The sequence below is a fragment of the Eupeodes corollae genome, chromosome 3, assembly GCF_945859685.1.
Source record: "Eupeodes corollae chromosome 3, idEupCoro1.1, whole genome shotgun sequence".
NCBI classification, from domain to species: Eukaryota; Metazoa; Arthropoda; class Insecta; order Diptera; family Syrphidae; genus Eupeodes; species Eupeodes corollae.
In genome coordinates this window covers 69,184,085-69,200,290 of record NC_079149.1, presented here as the reverse complement: position 1 = coordinate 69,200,290, position 16,206 = coordinate 69,184,085, and the positions used below count along the sequence as shown (strand labels likewise).

Below are 16,206 nucleotides of genomic sequence, written 5' to 3'. Positions count from 1 at the left end.
GAAAAGTCGATCGATATAACGAACGCTCTCGATATAGAGAATGACCTCAAACATTATATCATTCGTTATACTGGACGTCCACTGTATTTAACATAAATTGTTATATGACCGCAATTCTATTTTCTATACACATTCGCAATTCTATTTTCTATACACATTTTTTAAATACTTTCCCATAATAAAATTTATTTTTTGAGACCTTTATTGTCTAACAAACAACTCGAATTTTTTCCATACAATTCTTGCCAAATTTTGACAATAAAACGTCTAACATTAAGCATGTCATAAAGCACATACAATACAACAGTGGTTTACTTATTCCAAGTCTGTTTAACTTTATAGATACTGACCCTCTAACCATACGGTGTCGAAGGCCTTCTCCAAGTCAACCAGACAAGCACCCGTACATTTTCTTTTAGATTTGTTCCACTGGATATCAAAAATAAGCTTAGACGCAGCATGGAGCAGCATGTTGTTCTCAGCCCACTTGGACAGTGCTCTACTTATAACAATCTCCAATAGTTTCAATTTCAGTTTATTTATTTATAACGCTTACACAGTAAGATAATAGATATCTTATAAATTAGTGAAAGCCTATGACTTAAACTTAACTTTATATAACAATTCAAATTTTTTTTAAAATACGGTAAGAAAACAATATAAAATTAAATTATATACAAAAAAGAAAATAACAATTATTTATAAATAAAATTTTAATTGACGTTAAAATAGAAATAATAGAAATAGAAGAAGGAAAAGATAGTTAAGTTAGTTAAAGTTAAGAAGAGAAGATAGTTCATTAAGTTAAGTTAGTTGCTTTGGTTCGAAAGAAGATTTTAATACTTTTTTGGAAAATATGTATATCACTTATATCCCGCAAATGAGTTGGAAGTGTGTTCCAGAGGCGACATGCAGCGATGAAAAATTGCCTTACTGATACTCGGCAGCAGACTTATCGACCGGAGATTTGACGGATTCGAGTTGTCCTTTCCCTTTTTCCGGAGATTATGTACCACAACAGTTTTCCAACGGACCGGATAATATGAATTATTCAGAACGTTGAGTGGTTTAAATGTCCACAGCATCCTGAGGTAATATACCATCGACACCTGCTGACTTCTTTTTCTTTAATGAATCGAAGATGTTCTATAGCCCTATATTCGTGACTAATAGGGTATTAGTCCCGTTTTGCCCAGCGATGATGGCATTTACCAAGTTTTCGTCATTGAACCTGGTAAAACCGTTATACGTGTACGTTAGGCGTCTACGTTATTATTCTTTAAAACGATACATTTTGTATAAATTATTTTACGCCTTTTCAAAAGAAACTTTTTTTTTTGGTATACACTGTCAATATCCATTAAAGCATGGCTAAGATGTCGATGGATAAAACACCTCTACAAATGTCAAATGACATTACAGCATGGCTAAGAAGTCCATGATTTAAAAAAAAAAAACTCCACCAAATCAGACATTTTTGATATTGAGATGAATTAACGCATCAACCCTAAAAATCAAAATTCATATTCTTTGGTAAAATTCCTCAAAATTAAAAAAATCTCATGTCCATTGTCATGTTAACTTTTATTTACTTATTTTTTTTCAAAACGGTTCATTTATTTTTATTAGTTTTTGACAACTCAAAAATAAACTCATATTTTTAAAATTCTAAATATAATTTGCAAAGTTTGTTGCTTAGTGAAACAAAAAAACTAAATTCATTGCAAATAACAAAACTTTTCGCTTTTTTATATCTCAATAGTTTTATAATGCGATTGCATAACTTAATTTGGATAAAATAGCATCACTAATTGCTTGAATCGTGGTAAAAGGATTGATCCTATTCTGTTGGACTATATGTACGGTGTCTATCCAGAAATTTTCATTATGAATTATTGTGTGTCGGGCAACATAATAATGTTCATTATTTTAAAAATTGCTCATTATTTGTTCAATATTTATGACTTTTTTGATTAAGAAAAGCCTAAGCATGAAAACCATTAAATGTTTTATGAAAACGTACCCTTACATCATAATTCGTAGTCTTTATTTTTCGGAACACTTCCTAATCTCCCAATTACATAAATCTGATCATATTATACATTCTTACATGCAGTAGAAGTTAAACTAATTCTTACACTTCCGCACAGGATGACTCTCACCATTGGAAATTAATTTTACCATTGAGTTTTACTGACCATTACAATGGTAAAAATAACTTTCAGTGAATGTGAATGAAACTCACCTTTTTTGCATTTGGACTAGTTATGATATTTTTCAAAAGTAATTTTTAGATTGTTGAAATTATTGCATTGTTGAAAAATCCTTCACTTCAAAAATAAATGAACACCAAGGATTACACACTTTCCTGGGACAAAGTAGAGTTAAGTTTAATGTATATTATGAAAAAGAGAAGCAATATTTCATTTAATGACAATGATGTTTTCGACGAATTTTCATGTTTAAAAAATAATGTTACTTCAGAAAAAATTGTTGAATGGAAGGAGAGCCAATAAGTGCTAGAGATAGGTGGGTAGAAATGTTCATGTTTTTCAACACAAAAATATGAAAACATTTTAAAAATCGTAGAGATATTTGTATGCCTTCCTGGGTCTAATGGCCCTACATAGAGAGTTTTCTCAATTTTAAACAATGTATGGACAAACGAAAAGAAAACAATTCAATTATAAATTTAAATGCATCGAATTTAAGAATTATTTAAAAGGAAAACCAGATTTAATTACAAAAAAATTATTCTTCCAAAAATACTAATTTTAAAAATATTAATTTATTGTAATTCGATGTCAAAGTTGTTTGACTAGCAAATATGATATAAAAGAGTTTAAGATTTTGTTTATTTTGTTTTGTTAATATGTTAGAGACTGAGAGAATCTGTGTTATTTTTATGTTTGTTTTGTTTACTATCGATAAAAGTTCCTTTTTTGTTTATTTTATAAATATACCTAATTATACTATATTTATTAAATGGTTTATATAATATTAATACTTATTTACTATTACTCAATAAAAAAATCTTGAAAACTGGCAAACATTTTTAATTCGTTGGGTACTGTTCATTATTTTATTTTGTCTCGAAAAATATGGTCACCATAACTATATGAGATAATTTTTTCTTGGAGTAAATTTTTCTTTTTTTTAATTTCCTCTTGTGGGTTTTTATAAGACGCCAGTCTAGATGAAAAACTCAATAAGATTATGTAACATCTTATTTGAGCATTTAAAATTTCTTACTATAGCTCAAGTGGAATATTTTCCTGTTTTCAGGTACATATGCACAATGAGCTTACGCTTTTCAGGTGTGCAACTGTTGTTTTTATCTATTTCTTGTACTTATAAGCTGAACCATCAGAAAAATACATTTAGAATCCAATCACTTAGTACGTTCGCAGATAATTTAACAAAAATTTAAGTCGTTTTTTTACCAAGAAAATCGACTATTTGTTTTGGAAAGACTTAAAATTTAATAATTTTTTTTTCCGTCCTAAGAAAATCCAGCGAAGAAGATACTAGTACTTTTAGTTATGTTTAAGTTTTCATTTAAATTGAATAGTTAGATGGCCAAAATTTAGGAAAAAATAACAGTTCTTTTTCATTTTTTCTAATAATAATTTTCCACCACTTTATGTACATTTTAACACAGTATTGCTGTATATAAGTAAAATTTTAATTAAAATTACTTCCCATATATATTTCCTCTTACAACGCAAATATTTCTATTTATTCAAATTTCTAAAACAATAAATAGAATAATAAATAAACAATTCAAAGAACTCGAGTCATTTTAAAAATGTCCCTTTTTTATTTGCAGCCACACAAACAAAGAAATCGCAAAACCCAACTGGAATTTTATCTCTTGGAATTTCATTTCAAAAATCCTTAAAAGTAAATTTATTATGTATTTCGATTTTCTGCGCTAGCAACCAAAAAGAATACAAATATGTATACTTGTGTATATAAGCATAAGCATATGATTATATGAAAAATTAGCAAAAAAAAATGTGAAGACTTTCATGGGAAATTTACACGAGGAAACATCTTATTAATGAGACCTCGAATATCATCCGTTAGCTTTATTTTATCCAGTAGATAGCTATTTCGCGTAAATTGAAATAAACCCTTACATGGAACAACATCAAGTGCAACTCTTTGGCTTTCTGTTTCCCTCAGCCATCAGCCATAAGCATCGTCTGTGTGTTGATATTATTTTCAGGATTATTCGTAAAATATCTTAAATTTCTAAAATTCCATATCTGCTTCATCAGCCTTTTATCTCCTCACCAGAAACACGCGCCACATCATCATTCATTCATTACCAGCATGCAGAACGATGCCCATAATTTCGTTCTATAAAGGCATAGTTCTCTAATATCAGAGAGATAGCGTAAATATATAATATATGTATATATATGTACATAATATGTACGTACTTACACATCCCTACGAACGTTGCTAACCGAAAATAAATTTCTCAAAGCGAAGGGGATTGCCAGCGGCATAAATTTCATCACGGCCTCACATGTACATATGTCGTCTTTTACCGCATTTTGAGGATCGACTCTTGAGCAATGATTTTTAAAAAAGATGGTGGGCGGATGAATGATAGATGTAAGACCTGAATTTACTTTGTAATACGGATGTGTTTTCTACGATAAGACAATAATAAATGGAAAAAATATTTGTTGACCCGGGCGTTGTCCTTGAATTGTGATAACGTTAATTCGATTTATGATCAAAGTGTACCGTGAGTATCCTGTAAAAATAAAACTTTAAAAAGAGGCTAGGATACGACCCACACTGACAACTTCCCATCCCGTCTGCCGATTTATCTTGCACACATTGTTCTGTGCGTTAAACAACGTAATAGAATTTATGGAATCAGAGTTTTAGAAGTTAACCAGGAAAAAGTAAACAGGATAACTCAATTTTTTATTCTGTACGCAATAGAAACTGGTTTGTTGCAAGCCAATAAAAATAATTGATTAAGCTTTTAGTAATTCAACGGTCGACTTTAGCCCATTAGAGGACTTTAAACATTCTTAAAAATCTTAAATTTGTATCGACTCACTTGGAATAAAATGTATGCTTGTTTTTAAATGAAAACTACTGTATGTAAGTTTGTGATTTCGGAAATGCAAATAACCAAACTTTCTCCATATCAACCTTTAACACTTAATTTTAGGAATTAACAGACAAAAATATGTAAGGGATGAATTAAAGAATTTAACTTATCTATCGATTTAATTTGATTATACATTTATGAACACAAAAGTGCATTATTTGCATTATTCTTAAGATAAAAAGTATATAGAAAAATTAATACGAATTTCTGACGAAACTAAATAAGTCGAAACTACGAACAGGACTTTTTGCAAAAAAATTTAGTTTCCGGAAAAAAATATCGTTCTAAAACAGATACTCTTTAAAAAAAAACTTACGAATAATGGCGTAACATTTTAAAAAACCTTTTGTAAACAATTTACTACAGTTTGGAAGTTGGTGACTGGAGAACAGTTTTTAAAAAATCTGAAAATAGAAAAGAAACCGTTTTCAGACCACATTCCTCTTTGTATATCCTTTACTAACGGGGAAGAAAAAAATGAAACCAATGTACAAATTCAACTGATTCCCAAACTACGCTGGTCAAACGAATCTTTATCTCACTATAGATCACGTTTAGATGCAATTCTGATGATGGAACAATACGACGCAAGCCTGAACAAAATTGAGAAAAGCATCAAAGGATCATGACATATACCGAATATAAAGAACCTTGGTTTAAAAAGGAATGCATGAAGGCGAGAAGCCTTTCTTACGCATGGCTGAGCGTATATCGGAAGTATAATACAAATTTTTCAAAGGACCGTTACATGGAGTATAATCAGAATTATAAACTTCTCTGCCGAAAAAAGACTATTCGGAAGCCCAAACAAATCAGCTTTCAAAGTGTAACAAGTTGTTTGAGTTTTGGAATCTGGTCCGAAAACTTAATTGAACAAAATATACTTTTAACCCGGGCCTTAATTCAAATAGACTGCAAACATATTTCGAGCAATTTTTAAACCCAGATGCGCCAAATAAGTTTCAGAGTCAATATGCCAAACCTGGCTTCAAAAGTAATATTTTAGATGCACCAATTTCAAGGGAAGAAGGTTTATATCGATAAATAACCAAAAGGATGGAAAGGCTGCGGGCTCAGATGTTATACCCGCAGAATTCTATAGATATGGTACACATACTCTTGTTGCATCTCTAACAGCAGTATTCAACCAGATCTTAGAATGAGGATCCATCAAAAACCAGTTCAGCGATGCCTTGATTTTCCCAATCCACAAGAATCCACTAGCACTGAAGTTCCGGAAAACTACAGGGGAATCTCGTTTTTGAACTCGTCATATAAGATATTTACATCGATTCTACTCAGCTGTTTAAATCAATGGATACACTCTAATAATCTGCTCAAGGAGTTCCCAGCTGGCTTCAGATCGGGATATTCCACCGTCGATCACATTTTTGTACTCCGCTCGATTGCTGACTCGTTTCTATCGAGAAATAAGAAACTATTTGCATTCTGCGTTGATTTCAAAGTTGCTTTCAACGCCGTGGATCGCAATGCCCTGTTTTACAAGCTTTTTCTTTTATGAATGTCGCTTTAGTTCGGTACAGTATTGCAAAATGTATACCAAAGCATAAGTGTGGAATGGCCAATGCTTATTAGAGTGGTTCCAGGAGTAAGACAGAGCTGTGCACTCAGTCCAAGCTTGTTTGCACTCTTCATTGATGATATTGTCGAAACATTACCAGCAGAAATCGAGTACGCTGACGTTAACATTAAAGCTCTTCTTTTTGCTGACGACATTGTCCTGCTGAGTATACTCCGTAGTCCCTCCAGGTAATGATATATAAGCTTGCTGAATATTGTAAAAGATGGAACCTAGTCGTAAATTTAAGTAAATCAAAAGTGATTTTTTTTTAAATTGGCGGAGGAAGATCGGGTGCAAGTGAGCAATGGCACTATAATGGTGAAAGAGTAGAGTTGGTGAAAGAATAAAAATATCTAGGAGTCTGCTATACTAAGAACTTAATAATGGAAAAACATCTCACTGACAAACTTGTTAAGGCAAAAACGGCTATACACGTAATAAGGAAATTACGCATATCGGTAAATTAAGGTTTTTCAAATCTGTGTCGGAATCAGTTATGTTATAGCTTTGGAAGGTTGGAAATATGAACATGTGGAAAAACTGTTTAGATTTTACATTAAACGGATTTTGCACCTTCCTTCGAGTACGCCAAACTACATGATATTTTAAAATAAGGTCTATCGCCTTATTTATAAAAACACTCAAGCTGCAGGTCGATTACATCCTCAAAGTTCTGGATATGCCAAGTTATCGTCTGCCAAAGAAAGTAGTTCTTTAAACAATCCAATCCCGAAGTGGATAGTTTAAATACTGGATAGAATTTGCCGAGCAAGTGGATGTCCACCTAAACTTTACAAACCTTGTCTCTTGGAAACCAACTTTTTATCGCCTAATAGTTCGTCTGGATGAATCTTCAAGGGTTAGGTTAGGTTAAAGTGGCTGCGGATTAAAATCCACACACTTAAGCCAAGAAAAAGGCCCATGGTGATACCACATGAATCTAGAGAATTACTTCTTACTAGTAGAACCATTTTAAGCTTTTTATAAAGCGAAGAAGATATTTGATATAATTTTTAGCTAGTTCACTGGGATTATCAAAAGAGTAGTCCCCCAGATGAAGTTTGCGTCTGAGTGAAAGAGCAGGGCAAGTGCAGAGGAGATGAGAGATTGTTTTCTCTTCTTCTTCGTCCATACAGCTCCTACAGAAGTCATTTGAGGCTACACCAAGTCGTATTGCGTGTCTGCCTATAAGACAGTGTCCCGTAAGGACACCTATTAGGGAGCTAATATGAAGTCTGCTTTGAGATAACAAGTCTTTAGAGCGCTTTAGGTCCAGTGATGGCCATATGAGTTTTGTGGCTGCGCATGTTGGTAAGTTGTGCCACCTTGAATTTGCTATCGCAAAAGCTGTTTCTTTTAGCATAAGTTAACATGTAGCTGCCACTTGTTTACTGAAAATGTCGAGGGGTGTCAAATGGAGGAGAGTGTCTAACGCTTCAAGGGAACAATACACGATTTTATGCAACCTGTACAACTTGAAAGAGCGCGAAGTTGTTTTTCATTTTGTTGGGCGATGTGCGATACTGAGAGAAATACGAAGACATATCCTAGACAGCGACTTTCTTACAAATACTGAAATCATAAGCCTTCCTATACTTTAAGTTGTCAATCAGGCAGACGGCTATGTCGTGCATCATATTGATTGTATTTACCAAATAAGTGTTAAAAATTTATGTGTAAATAAAATCAATTTGCTAAATATTTATAAATTTCCTAAGCGACTACAAGATTTTGAACCTTATTTTTGTTTTGGTAACTACTAAATTGCTAATTGACTTTTATTAAAAAACGAATATCTAAACATGACTAAAAAATGACAGTTTGTGAAAATAAACAAAGCAAATACCCCTTCATCAACTGTGCTTATAAGAACATTTGTGCAGATGTAATATGGATTAAGCGAATTACTAAAAGTTAAAGTAGCCATTTCATGATTTTAACTTTAGCAAATTGTTAAGATAAAGTAAGATGCTTAAATCGTTTAGATAAAACATTTTTTAGACTTAGTAAGTTGCTAAAAAAAGATGTTTAAATTGTACTTACTCGCCTTCAAATTGACAGTTTTTTTTTATAAAAAATAAAAACCTAAAAAAACATTACTCAAAGTTGGTAAAAATTTCGACTTTCGACTCAAATATCTTTTCAACAATTTGAGATCATGGATTCCAACTAAATTTAACTTATAAGAAATATTGTTTTCAACGTTCGGAAAAATTTTGAGAAAAATCGAATTGACAGATTTTTACAAGAATAAAAACCTAAACAAAAAAAACAATACTAAAACTTGGTAAAAATTTTCTTTCGATTCCAATAGGTTTTCAAAAATTAAAAATATTGTGTTCAAGCTTTTTTTCGATGTTTAGTAGTTTTTTTTTTAAATCCAACAGTCCGGCTTTTCATACAAAAATAAAACCTACAAGAAATAGTGTGAAAATTTGGTATAAATTGATGTTGATATCTTGATATCTCTCAAATTAATTTCATTCATCTAATTTGTAAAAAATTTAAGAATGCTACTTATTGGGTAAACAAAATTTTTCGACTAAAAATCTATTTAACAAAATTAGATTTTCAAAATTAAACTATTTATATATCAAAAATATTGTTGGTAGTTTTAAATTTTGTAAGAATAATTCAACTAACAATTTTTTAACCTAACACGAAAATCTACAATCTTTTAAGCAAGACAAATCGACAGACGGGATGGGGAGTTATCAGTGTGTGAATTGTAAGCGTGGAATCAACTAATGTGGTAACAAATAGTCACCTTTTTTATAAACAAGTCTGTGTTTATCTGCTATTTTTAAATGTAGCTTATATGTAACTTTGAAATTAAAATTAAGTAAATTATTAAAATTGACGTCAATGTATTAATGTGACAAATAGACAGTCTGATTGAATAAAAGCCTTAACTTTATCGAATCACAGCAGAATCACTTCCACTTCACATAGGCCATAGACAAAATAACAATTACTTCGATAGATTGTAGTTTTGTTGAGATGAGCTTTTATTTCCACTTAATCCTATACGAAAAATCTCTGGTATTTTTTATTTTAATACTGGACGGACATGAAGTATGAAGAATGTATATATTTCTATATTGTTAACATCATAGCTGTTTATTGCATAAAGTGGTGATTGGCGCAGGCATCAGGACACTGCTGTGCACGATGTACATAAATATGTACATATGTTTTATGTATAGCCTAATCTTCGTATATCAGAAGATCCCTACAATTTAAGCGTTGGAATGTTGCAGACAAAAATAGTTTTATTATGTCATTCTTATATCCAAATATAAGGTACAAAGGATTTGTTTCGGATTTAGTATGAATGTGTTGGATTTTGGTTTTTATTTTGAGTATAGAAGAAAAATTCATTAAAGCAATTAGCTTGGCATTTTATTTTGATTAATTTATTCGGGTAAAACAAAAAATCAAATGAACATTTAATAGTTCTAGTGGTTAGCTACAGGAACAATAATAAACCTACATTTATTTGTATGGAGCAAAAATATAAAATAATTAGATACTTACTAAAAAAAGAAGAAAAACAATCATTGATGTAATAATACATCATCAGACAAAGTATTTGCTAACTATGGCAAAAATACCTCCATTAATGATATGAATATATTGTGCAGCATTGACAGTGCCATCCATCATAAAAATGAGTCCGAACACCGAACAAATTTAATTTGGATTCATTCGAAAAAACAACTTATACCTAATCAATTCTTGGCCAATCTTTTAACGTTTTAGCCTAATGCACCCTTTGTTTTTTCATTCAGCAATTTGACAGAGCTTTTAACAAATCGTCTTGCATTCAATCCGATACTTAAGTTGTCTCTGCATGGTTCTGTCATCTATTTTTTCCCATTTTCTGACTAAAAAGTTTTATCGTCCCTCTCGATAATTAAAAAAATTACTAACAAATATAAAAACAAAAACTAAAATGTCAATAGACTTAAAGCTCGATCAATAGTTTGATATTTTGCTTATTTTGAAATCCTACCACCCAACTATTTATAAACGTAAGCTCTATTTAACCGCTTTGTAAAAGATGACGAACATTTGTATGATAGGTATCGATTCGATAAAAACTGTCAAGTTTATGATGTACCTTCTAAATATCTTTTATCAGAATTCAATTAAAGATTTGGCAATATCTCTATCTTTCAAGGATTTTAAAGACTTGGGCGTTTTTTTTATAGTTTTAAATTAAATTGTACTTGAATTGAAGCGGAATATACCTTGAACCTATTTCTAACTTAACAGATCTGCTAAATTCCAAATTTTATAAATAGCAGCCGTTTCTTCCCTTAATGTTAAATTTAGATTCCAGTTAAAATAGACCCGGCTTTAAAATATGACTATCAATATGGCCCACTGAAGTCATAAGCACTGAATTATAGAAACATATTCATAAGTTAAATTGTGGCGCAATTTCTACAGATGCCTCCGTTTAAAATCACTTATAGGAACGAAGCAACTTTAATAATAAAATTTAAAGCTTATCTATTTATGCCATCGACAGAGCAAATAAATTGATATTTTTTGTCGAAATTTGTTGTTTTTTAAGTTTATATAAAATGTGTATATTTTTTAGCCAGCATTTAATGAAAACTATAAATGGACTTAAAGATTTTTTTTTTCAAAATTGCTTATTAGGAAACATTAACAAAATATTTACCATACATTTTCTTATATTTATAAGCGCTAAAGTTAGACCGTAGTCTTACTCAAACATTTGCAACTGTCATAAGCCGCGCCACCAATAAGTTTTATTAATGTCATAACTTTATGGCTAAACAAAGGTGGAATGCTTTATCAGACACAATATTTCCCACTAATTGCAATACGCCGACATTTCAAACCAATATGGATCAATATTTTTCTAATTTCTAATTCTATCCCTCTTTCCTAATTGCTAACACTGTATTTAATCAACACTGCTTAAAGTTTTTTTTCGTAGAAGCCGACGATAGAACTTTAGTGATTCTAAAGTAATACGCATATATTAAATTCTGCTTTTCTCGTACAAATTCTAATCAAGTTATTAACTTAAGTTCATAGCTCTTTAATATTGTTACACAGAGAATCTATCTCGTGTTGTAAATCTGGAAAGATGTCTTTCATCCTTTCATGACGCTGATTTCGAAGGTCATGCAATTTCTTCAATTCTTCGGCTATTTCTACAAAATTTGAAATCAGTCAAAATGAAATCTCAGAAATTTGTTCTCACCAACAAATGAGCGACGAATCCCAGCCAAGCTCACAACAGTAACCAAAAATTAGGACCTGAAAAAAAGATTGCTCGTGTTTCTTTGATGGCAAAAACTTTTAAAAAATAAGCGATTTCAATTGCATCGAATTTTGTTTACACTTCAAAATTTTCAGAAAGTAGTAAGCTTATAGAAAGTGTCAAACTATGATTAGAGGCTCAGTTGTTAGTAAAAGATAATACAATTATAGCCTAAAACACACACAAAATACAAAACATAAGTAACTTTTAACTATTACATTTTACAATTTAAATCTATCGATGAACAGCTTAAGTTATATAACATATTCTTAAAGCTTCATTCTTCTCATAGTTAGTTCTATGGAATTTAATGTGTATTAAATCAAATGAACGCAGGAGATAAGTACCGCCTCGGTAATTTAATTGTACACAAGATAGTAAATAAGGTGCATCAATTTCACCATTAATGATGAAGAAATGCTGAGTGATTATTAACAAGCTTCTAATGGAAAGATTGCATTTGAAGAAGCAAAATACGATATTCATAGGGAGGCAGATCATAAGGATCATCCCAAGGAATATACTTTAGGGCAAAGGAAAGGTTCAGAAAGACAATTTCTAAATTTGACCTCATAGGATCTGTTTTGAACGTAAGATTTGATCCAAGCTAAGAAAAAAAGTGGAAAACCAAAAGCTTTGAGTTGAAATAAAATAATTCCGTGGCTAAGTTGGTCAAAGGCTTTAGAAAAGTCAGTGTATACACAGTCAACGACATAACCATGTTCTAAAGCCTTTGAACATATGTTTGATCTTTTTCTCACAAAACTATGTTGCTGTTCGGAAATGAGATTCTTACTTACAGCATGTTCAAAACTTTAGGAACGCAAGAAAACTTTTCAATGGGTCTGTAGTAGCTTATATCCGCCTTGTTACCTTTCTTGAAAATTGGTGTTAGAAATTACTTCTTCCATATACTGGGAAATTTGCCTGTTTTTAGAGAAAGTTTGAATAAAAACGTAAGGGGTTCAACTAAAGCATTACTACACTTTTTTTAATACTATCGGGGGAATACCATCGGGACCGGCTGATTCATGATTAATTCAGCTTGTTTGCTTCAGTATCAAGGACTTTAACGAGAAGAGATAGTTCCAATTGTGAAGAAGAAGGAAAGTCTGCAAGGCAGGATCGTCTTCGGATTGTTGTGCCTGAATTCTATTTGATTACAAATATTTCGCTTGATTTCCGAGAAGTTATGAAATTCGCAAATGAGTGAAATTCTCTTGCTTTGTATTCATTGAAAAAGGGCACATTACCTTCTAATAAACTTTCTGCACAGTTTAAAAGAAAAAAACTTAGTCACTCACAAAATATAATTTTTAGTATATATGTAGCTAGCATATATGTACATAGAAGATAGTATAATTAAAAAGTATGTAAATATGCTCATAAAATGTGGAATAAAGAAGATTGCTACAGCAGAAAAAATGTATGTCCCACACACACTTTGAAACAAAAGTTAACCATTTCCGATGGTGAAACGTAATAATACGGTCTTTGGATCAAAGACATTTCATCTAATCGTTGCACACATGTTTCGTGTTATTTAATACCGTTCTGATATTGAGGATGTTATGCTTAAAAAGCTTTAGTCGTCAATCCCTTCCTTATTCCAATATCTATAATCCAAATCCTTCAGAATTGATAAGGATGAGATGTCTTTAACATTATGAACGTGATGATTGCGTTGTTAAATCTTTTATTTATGATATCAGCAGATTTTGGTGTATGCATGAGGCTATATTGTACGGATATTCATTTTAATAAATATCCTTCCAACATAACGGATGACTAATTTTTACGATTTTTGAAAGTGAGTTTTCAAGCAATTACTTTAATTGCCAGGTTGACATTGGACGCATTGTTTGATGTTAGGTTCTTTTGTGTTATATATCGTTTTTTGTTTGGGTAACCAACACAATTTATTTTATGGTATCCTTACTTTAATTACAGGAAATTGACTACGATGGCTTTCGACGGTTTTTGGATGCCTTTTTGGACTGTGAGGCTCCACAGGAACTATCGAAACATTTGTTCATATCCTTTTTGAAGCCAAATATCACGCAATCACAAATACATGGAAAGGCACTTAACCAAATGGCGGCAATTAGCAGTACTGCAGCATGTGCTCCAGTCACATCGCACACAAAGGGTAAGCTTTGAAGGAGTAAATTCCTCTTATTCTCTTTGAATCCTTGTGGGATTATACATACATTTATGTATATCTCACAACAACATCGTATGTACCAAAATAGAATCACATTTTATCCCTAAAAGCTATTCATTTGTGTGTGATAATTTTTGTTTTTTCTTTGCTTTTTCACACATCATTTAAAGGATCAATTCCAAATATAAATAGCATAGCAGATATTCAACCAACCATTACGACGACGGAGGTGAAGCAGAGCTTTGTGGAAAAGTTTCATGGTATCACAGATAAACTTCATTGTTCTTTAGGTCATTTAGGTCATGATCCTAGCAAAACAGGTTAGAAAAAACAACATCCAGTATTAGAACAGAATCCCTTATTCCATCTTGAATATTTTTGTATACATAAACCTTAATTTTTTTGACAATGTTCGTGATTCAATTCGAAACTATGGCATATATTTTCAATACATTATTTGTATTGTTTTTTGCTGTGTTCTGGAAAATAATATGTGAGGCATTTACATTCATCTTTACTCAAACACTCCTTTTGTTCAATTTTATGTTTTTACATTAGAAAAGTCTGTTTTAAGTTTGTATAATACTTTTTAGAGAGTTTCTTCTCATTTTAACAATAAATAATTGATGTATTAATTGATCGCATGCAAGTGATATTCCGTCGACTTTAACTCTCTGCATTCTAACATAGATGACATTCATGTCAACGAAGTTAAGAATTTCTACAGTATACAAAAAATTGATCTTTTTTTATTAACAAAATAAATTGTTTGTTGGAAAACGGATTAATAAAGTACAACAAAGATTTAAAACGTGTGTTTTATGATTTAATATTGGTAAGGCTCTTTACTGTATCGTAATAACGAAATGTTAATATTGTCACTTAAAACAATAAACAATTGCTTGCAATTAATTTTGTATATGAAGAAAATCATGCAATATACATTTTTAGTCTATAACCTTTGTCACAAATATCACGGGATAGTTTCTTTTAAAAAGCAAATGGTTATTTTTAAAGCAAAACTGTGAAAAATATTTAATTAGTAATTGAAAAAATATATTTCCCAAAAAACCGGTAAATCGTTTTTTTTTATTTTCAAACGACGTCTTTGTTTGTGAATAAGATTTAAATTCGCGATTTTTTCATTTTTACATACGGTTTTTTTCTAACTATACAAACTTTATTTAAATTCTAATTTTGGTAGTAAATTTGTATGCCTTAAGATATTTGTATATCTTATATTTGATTAAGAACGAGTTTTACAGCATTGCCAAAAAATCAGGTTTAATAACTATAACTTTTTATTTGAGAATTGACTTTAATTTTAATTTTAAGCACCAAATCCACTGAACTCCTCTACTTTCAGATATACTTTTAACCCTTCCGAGTACTTAGTTATGTATGCACTTACACGAAAGATATAATAATATTAACTAGCAAGATACTTATATGGGAAGTCTTTAAAAGACTGCTGGTGTAATTTTTAAAGCCAATCATACATAAGTATTTGTTAATTTCAAGAATATCCCATTTGCCGAGATAGACCAGTCTTTTAACCCAACTTATATTCAACTAAATAGATGACCAAGATGACCCTAGTATGAATTTGTTTATGTAAGCATCTATTACCAATATACAATATAAAATAATGAGCATATGTTTGCGTCAATTCAAGATTTAAAGAATAAAAAAGGACCACATTCTTACCGACAACACGCATATAGTAAGAACCATAAAGACAAATGAAACTTTACTGCTTAATGTATACATTGGTCATCTTTTTTTTTTAATAGGTCTAATAAAAATGTAAACTCCTTAAAAAATATCATTCTTGAAATTCTTGAATCTTATTTAGTCGTTTCCTTGGATGTAAAATTGACAACATACTTCAAAAAGAGAGAGCAACCCATTTCTATGACAACTTATTTAGTCATAAGCTATGTATGTATATTAGGGTGATTCAAAAAAAAAAATTTTTCTTGCAAACAAGCTTAAAAGTTTAAATTCAATGTAAA

At 30.9% G+C, this 16,206-nt stretch overlaps 1 protein-coding gene across 4 annotated transcripts in view; it reads left to right on the top strand.

The window, feature by feature from the left end:
• Nucleotides 1-16,206, top strand: part of LOC129949023 (diacylglycerol kinase 1) — a 140,498-nt gene that overhangs the window by 57,921 nt on the left and 66,371 nt on the right. For 3 of the 4 annotated variants that reach the window (XM_056060218.1, XM_056060215.1, XM_056060216.1), the window contains 2 exons: nt 13,978-14,176; nt 14,362-14,511. In XM_056060218.1, the coding sequence (XP_055916193.1) occupies nt 13,978-14,176; nt 14,362-14,511 (349 nt within the window). The remainder of the gene's footprint in view (nt 1-13,977; nt 14,177-14,361; nt 14,512-16,206) is intronic. The other variant, XM_056060217.1, reaches the window with a different exon arrangement.